Here is a 7,592-nt window from a genome sequence, read left to right on the forward strand (position 1 = left end):
CGATCGGTGACAGAACGCGGTCTGCTGTTATACGCGTTATGGACTCGGCCTTGCATCTTTTGGGGGCCGATATGATAGCAACGTTCGAGCTCGGTGCCGTCCCCATGGACCAGTTTTGCAACAAGGTGGAAGCAGAGGGAGTGAAATGGGAGAGCCGATTCCCTGCATTGTTTAAAGGCAACGGATTGTGCACCAAGGCGAATGTACAGATTCAGCTCAAGCCAAATCACCGTTCTGTGTTTTGTCCTAAGCGCCCGGTAGCGTACGCGATGCGAGCAACGGTGGACAAGGAGCTCGATCGCTTAGAGGATCTAGGGGTGATTACTCCGGTGGATTATTCGGACTGGGCGGCCCCAATTGTGGTGGTGAGGAAGCAGAACGGCAGCGTGCGGATTTGTGGAGATTATTCAACTGGGTTGAATGCAGCTCTTCAATCGTACGAATATCCACTCCCACTCCCAGAGGATATTTTTGCAAAACTGGCACAATGCAAGTATTTTTCAAAAATTGATCTAACGGATGCATTCTTGCAGGTACAAATTAAAGAGGAATATCGTCCACTCCTGACGATTAACACGCATCGCGGATTGTACCATTACAACCGTCTGCCACCTGGCATTAAAATTGCTCCAGCCGCGTTCCAGCAACTCATCGATGCAATGCTCTCCGGCCTAAAATGTACATCTGGGTACATGGATGATGTAGTTGTTGGAGGCAAAACAGAACGCGAGCACGATGAGAATTTGCTCAACCTTTTCCGGCGCATAAAGGAGTACGGATTTACAATTCGAGCGGAAAAGTGTTCGTTTAAAATGCCAAGGATAGAGTACCTGGGTTTTGTTATCGACAGACAGGGTCTCAGACCAAACCCAGCGAAAATAGATGCGATCCTGAAGTTGCCAGCACCGACGAACGTTAGTGAGGTTCGATCCTTTCTGGGTGCTGTGAATTATTACGGCAAATTTGTACCAAAGATGCGAGAATTGCGATACCCGCTGGATGCATTGCTCAAAAATGACACCAAATTTGTTTGGACACGGGAGTGCGCAAATGCTTTTAACAGGTTCAAAGACCTGTTAGCATCCGACTTGCTGCTGACGCACTACGACCCGAATGCAGAGATAGTGGTCTCTGCCGATGCATCGTCGGTTGGACTAGGCGCGACCATAAGCCACAGGTACGCGGATGGCTCGCTGAAGGTTGTTCAGCACGCATCGAGAGCCCTTACGAAGGCTGAAGCAAATTACAGCCAAATTGACCGCGAAGGTTTGGCGATTATATTTGCTGTGAAAAAGTTTCATAAGATGCTGTTTGGGCGCCACTTCCGACTGCAAACCGATCATCGACCCTTGTTGCGGATTTTCGGGTCACATAAGGGTATACCAGTGTACACGGCAAATAGGTTGCAGCGGTTTGCATTGCCATTGCTGATGTATGATTTTACCATCGAGTACGTGCAAACCGATAAGTTTGGCAATGCGGACGTGCTCTCAAGGCTGATACACGAGCACGCAAAACCGGATCCGGAATACATAATCGCAAGCGCTGAGTTGGAAAATGATGTAAGTTCCATAGCATCATACTGTATTAATATATTTCCACTCAATTTTAGAGACGTTGCGAAGGCCACGGAGTCCGACCCTGTCCTGAAGAAGGTTTACGGATACATCATGGAAGGGTGGCCCCAAAATGTCGCGTATGCTGCAGAGCTGGCTTGCTTTTACCACAGAAGCGAAGCCCTAGCCACGGTGCGTGGTTGCATTTTGTTTGGGGAAAGAGTGGTGATCCCTAGCAAGCTGCAGCAGCGTTGTTTGAAGCAACTACATGAAGGGCACCCCGGTATCCAGCGAATGAAGTCGAAGGCCCGGAGTTACGTGTACTGGCCATCCGTTGATAAGGACATAACGGAGCACGTAAAGGGATGCCATGCTTGTGCGATAGCGGCAAAAACTTCACCTCGCGAAAAACCTGTACCCTGGCCAGCGACACAGAAACCTTGGGAACGTATTCACATCGATTTCGCTGGGCCAATCGATGGTGACTATTTTCTGATCGTGGTAGACGCGTTTACCAAGTGGCCAGAGGTGATACGAACGCGAAATACCACATCAGCAGCAACGATCGCGATACTGAGGTCAATCTTTGCGAGATTTGGATACCCGGAAACGATGGTGAGCGACAACGGGCCACAATTTGTCAGTGCTGAGTTTTCGGAGTATTGCAGTAGTCGCGGTATACAGCACGTCACAACTGCGCCATTCCATCCGCAATCGAATGGGCAGGCGGAGCGCTTTGTTGACACCTTCAAGCGGTCGATGAGGAAGATCCAGGAAGGGGGAACAACGCAGGACGAAGCGCTTGACGTTTTTCTGGCGAGCTACCGGTCAACTCCCAACGCTATTTTGCCGGACATGCAGTCGCCAGCTGAAGCCATGCTAGGCAGAAAAATGCGAACAGCGTTGGAATTGCTGAAACCTCCACCTGCAGCGCAAGCAGAACCGGCCAACTTGGATAGACGATTTCAGCGCGGTGACCTCGTCTACGCCAAGTTCTATGCGCGGAATTCATGGAAGTGGGTTCCGGCGCAAATCATACGAGAGTTGGGCAGCGTTATGTTCGAGGTGCAGACGAACAATCAACGGGTTCACAGGCGCCATGTGAACCAGCTGCGAAAACGTGATTCGGCCGTGGGGGCTTCCAGCGAGGACGTGGACATAGATCATTTGCCGTTTGATCTGCTGACGGACAGCGCGGTAGCGGAATCGAGTTCTGTTCCCTTGACGGACCATCAAACTAGCGCGTCACCCACACAACCATCTCCACGCCCAATCCCGTTCGCTACTACAAAACGCCAGCAGCCGATACGGTCGCCACGCCGGTCTTCTAGGCTTAGAAGACTTCCGCGTAGGCTCGAGGGGTATCGTCTGTAATTAAAAGGGGGAGATGTTGTGCGCTAACCTGGCCCGGACTCATTCACGGCGGTAACTCACGGATGACAGCAAAGCGTCATCCGTCAATGTATGCGTGTGATCGATCCGGGGGTCATCGGTTGCGCGGTCACGGACGTTGACCGCCAAACACCAGCGCGCACTGAAGAACTAGCGGTCAGCAAGGAAGCGTGCTCGAAGCCAACACCAAATTGTAACCAAGTGAAGTTGAATATATACGTTAGTAAATTTATTAGTAACGCGTGAGTTTTATTCGACCACCTCTGCGATCGAAAGAACATAAAAATAGGTGTCCATCTTACCCTTCATGGTGTCCATGTTTCCCATATCAGGTGTCCGTCTTACCCGAACATTTCAAAACTGCACGAAAAAAATCATGTTTTCGTTCATGAAAAAACGCAAAAATTGATGGAAACTTAGAAGTTTTTCTGATAAAACATGAGTGTAAGATAATGTATGCACATTTTCATGGTCGTTGCACTTATATATCCTTAGATTTTTACCATTTCCCTTAACGTGTTCGTCTTTACCTACCTTCCCCTACTTACTTTTATTTCAGTTTAGAGACTATTGATTTCAGTGTACTCTTTACAGTAAAGGGGATCTTTTAAATTTAGTTGCGTAGCCCTGTAACCTGGCCAAATTAACTAGTTAAACCAAATTTTCATAATTCTTTCAAGAAGGTTCAAAATTGAAATATACAGGCGTATTCTATACTCATAATCAAGTCGTCTCGAGTCGTCGAGTTGAAGAATTTTGTGAATTCATTTGTATGGAAAAATTCACTTTGGAGGTCATTTTCTCGTCTCAACTCGATTCATGTTCAGAATAGAATACGCCTGAACAAGAGTCCGAATTATATCCAACAATAGAGTTATTGTCTAAAGTTTATCACGTCAAGCAAAAAACACGAAAGTTAGTGAAATAAAAACCATGCAGTTCGACTTCTGCGGAAATTTGAGATACGCTGTATTTTGCAGTCGTTTTCGGTCCCGATTAACAGTGTATCTCGGCAACCGCCTGTTCCACTATTAGTTGCGAAAGTTTATAAATTGAACAAATAAATACTACTGAATAATTGTTGCTCATTAGCTTATATATTTTGTGCAGTTTTTTCTTTAAGGATTGGTTGACATATTGGTTTGTTTTGCCAATAGATTGTTGCAGACTGTAAGCTGTTTAGTACATTCGGCAAGAAGGTCATTCGTCTTTTCTTGTAACTTGAAGGATTTCTCTTGAATTTCTACAAATCTTTTCATCATGACTAGCATCTCCTTATTTTGCTGTAAAACCGCTTCAGTATTTTTACGTTTACGGCTTCTTTTTAATCTTGTAGGTCGTGAAATGTGTACAGCAGGAGTTCCATCCTTTTCGTGTTCAGAATTGTCCTCGCTGGTAATGTTACTGTTTTCAGCTTCCACGTTACTGATACGCTGAGTATCTTTTGCCTGTCTGCCGATTTCGTACTGAGTTAAACTATGTCCTACCACAATGTCAGTGTATTTGCGTTTACGACTAGTTATTAAGCTTGTGGGTAGTGAATCGTCATCCTTTTCATATTCAGAACTGTCCTCACTAGTGATGTTCTTGTTTCCTGCTATCATGTTACAGATTAATTGATTATCTTTTATCTGTCTGTCGATTTCATACCGAGGTCTACCATTTCCTACCACGATGGATCTTAAGTTGCTGATAGTGGCAACGCGTTCTTCCAATTCATTCAATGTTTTAGTGCCGAATCGTCTACCATACCCTGTTGCTGCTAACGCATTTTTATTATCGAGTAACTTTTTCTTTACAGCACACTTGTAATCAAACCATACCTGAAAAGTGGAAGGATGAGAATGATACATCAAAAACATGATACTATTTTCCAAATCAGGGTATCTCGTAAATTACCCGTTTCCACGTTCCAACGGTTTTAACTGGGGGTCCCAGTGCGTTAAGTTGGGTGGTTAGTTCCTCCCAAAATTGGGTTTGGCTTCCTCTGGATAGCGCACGAGCGATGTCGGGTGCAGTTTCCATTATATCTATCATCTTTTTGTACTGAACTTTGGTGGTTCTTGCATCCCACAGTTCCCTGCTAGGACAAATGTTACATCCCTAAGAAATTGATGTTTAATAATAAGCATTCATTAAATACTTACATTTTTTTACTTAAATTTATTCACCAAGTTCACACATTCACAAAATAAATGGGCACAAAAATGATGATTTTGTTTGTCGTTGCAGGAAGTTGGCGTAAAGTAGTTGGAGCAATTTTGTCTCCGTTTGGATCAATTAATGCAAATTTCTATCTTTCCGTTTGAGAACAATCCTACATCGATTTTCATATGTGAGCCAAACGGAAAGTTATACAGAGTTTTCCGAGTCACTTTCCAATGGGAACAGCATTGTGCATCGATATTCGTCAGTTCTTCTACCTGATTTTCAACACACTACAATCTGGATGCAGGAGTTTGGCAGTTCTTTGTGTCGTGTTGAAAATTATGTTGAAGAACTGAAAAAAATATTGTGATGCGAATACTGATAGAAAAACATTATAAGAGTGATTAACAAAGCTGTTCATATTAAAAAATTACCATGAAAATACTGTAAGCATAAGTATTTGCATCACAATAACTGTTCTTCAACATGATTTTCAACAAGATACAAAGTTCGGTGAATCTCAATGTAAATTGAGGCATATTGAAAATCATATCCACGAAGTGAAACATTATTTTAATGCAAATACTGTTTTCAGCTTCCACGGTACTGATAAGTAGAATATCTTTTGCCTGTCTGCCGATTTCGTGCTGAGTTCCACTATTTCCTACCACAGATGTGACAGCTGTTGATAAACATTTCGCGAGCGAAGTATAGCTTTGAATAATGAAAATTGTACCGAAAAATCATGTTTTAATATACTTCACACGGTAATCAAAAAAAGAAAACATACTTATTTCCCTCAAGTTTTGTTCCCATTTTAACACATTTACTAACCAACGTACTTACGTTTTCATGAGGATTAGTCTTCGCAGTACCAATATCGTCTTGTAATTCGTTTGCATCACTATGCTTTCTCTTTGTTGCACCTGCGGGTGTAAAATAAAAACGTACACATTTAGAATATTTTATGGACATTCATGAATAACATGTTCAGCGCTAGGACAGTATTATAGAGGAACCGAGATCGATATTCCCTTAACTGGACATTAACAGGACGATCGTTACTCTTTCTAAACTACTACACGTTTATAGAGACTCTGATTTTAATCAACTAGCCGTTCCTCCAGCGTCACCAACCCAAATAGTAGAATTTCAACTAAATATACATGAAGCAAAACAGAGCTTTTTTGCTATAATGTAAACATGTTTGCTGTATATAAATATGTTTGTGTGTGCGAAGAGATTTAAGTCATCGACTAAATTTCTGAGAACACATTTCTTCCACCTGCGCACCGCTGCTATGCATGTGGTTGAAGTATAGTTATTCCCAACGATACTTGTTTGCCCCAGCAAAAGACTATTGACTATCGGATTGACTTGGACCCGACGCCGGCTGTGATTTAGGACTACCATAGAGCTGAACGTGGCAAAAAGAGACAATCCATAGCAAAAAAAAAAGTAGAATTGAAGGTGAATTTAAGATTTCGTTCTAAGGCGGGTTTCATTTGTAAAATGTATGCTACTGTTGACTTATTCAAACTTACTTATTAACACAATAAAAAAACACTTATTCAAACTTACTTGAACCAGCAACATTAGCGATTTCTTCTGCCACTCCAATACCGTTTCCTAGGGCACCCAAGTTTTCCATCTTGACATCCGTTTGGGGCGCAAGATTTAATAATGGATCTTGAACATCGCTGTTGTCCGAAGTACCGTCGCCGGTTTGACTTTCTACCATACATTCTTCACGCAGTACTTGTGTATGACCATGCAAGATGTCGTCGTCTAGCGGTTCTTCTTTTATTACTATCTTCACCCCAACAGGATACTGGAAAAGATAATGAATATAAAGCGTATGGATAAACGAGATCTTCCAATGCATTTGAAAAGAACTTACCGCTTTACCGTGTTCAGAATCTGCTGCACGTTTGGTTCGAATCTTTTCCATTGTGTCTGGAGCAGGAAAACTCTAGCATAAATATGAACCACCGATTGTCACAGTAGCGAATTATTGAACAGGTTTCAACGTAATTGGCCCGAAAACAATAACTTTTTTGCGACTAACCAGCAAAAGAGCTGCATCTGTTTACCGAGAAATACAGTCGCTTCAGAAATGGGGAAACAGTTGGGCAGAATGACAGCAGCAACTCTATTGTTGATATTTGTATACTGCAGACAGAGTGACCAGAAATACCGAATTACAGTGGAGCGCCGTTTATCCGGGTACCTTTTATCCGGTTGTCCGTTTATCCGTGCTGTTGAAAAATGACAGTTCAATACATATATGACATTGAGTGCTGAGGAGGATATTTGAAATAACGGTTACCAGAGCATTTTCTCATAACAAAATACGCTATAATTCATGGCACATTTTAAATATTCTCATTGAAAAAATATGAAGTTTATAAAACTGGCTTGGTTTTACTGAAATATAATAAAAATTTCTAAAACAAACCAGGAATTTGTGATAAAATAAATACTTTGACTCATTAT

At 42.7% G+C, this 7,592-nt stretch overlaps 1 protein-coding gene across 3 annotated transcripts; it reads right to left on the bottom strand.

Annotated features, from left to right (window-relative positions):
- Positions 1 to 4,023: 4,023 nt before the first annotated feature.
- On the bottom strand, positions 4,024 to 7,245 carry LOC3289901 (uncharacterized). 3 transcript variants are annotated; one of them, XR_009764657.1, is made up of 7 exons: positions 6,997 to 7,245; positions 6,678 to 6,927; positions 5,943 to 6,022; positions 5,531 to 5,810; positions 5,096 to 5,474; positions 4,848 to 5,028; positions 4,024 to 4,771 (listed from the first exon to the last, which is right to left on the bottom strand). XR_009764657.1 is itself a non-coding variant. In XM_061642745.1 (6 exons), the coding sequence occupies exons 1-4, from the start codon at positions 7,045 to 7,047 to the stop codon at positions 5,754 to 5,756; spliced, it is 438 nt and encodes a 145-aa protein (XP_061498729.1). In that variant the 5' UTR covers positions 7,048 to 7,240; the 3' UTR covers positions 4,024 to 4,771; positions 4,848 to 5,028; positions 5,096 to 5,753. The 3 variants fall into 3 exon arrangements, 2 of the variants coding, with proteins under 2 accessions (XP_061498729.1, XP_558492.3); XM_061642745.1 differs by having other exon boundaries at positions 5,096 to 5,810; positions 6,997 to 7,240; XM_558492.3 differs by lacking the exons at positions 5,096 to 5,474; positions 5,531 to 5,810 and having other exon boundaries at positions 4,848 to 5,051; positions 6,997 to 7,241.
- Positions 7,246 to 7,592: the final 347 nt, after the last annotated feature.

This window comes from Anopheles gambiae, chromosome 2, assembly GCF_943734735.2.
Source record: "Anopheles gambiae chromosome 2, idAnoGambNW_F1_1, whole genome shotgun sequence".
In the NCBI taxonomy this organism is placed as follows: Eukaryota; Metazoa; Arthropoda; class Insecta; order Diptera; family Culicidae; genus Anopheles; species Anopheles gambiae.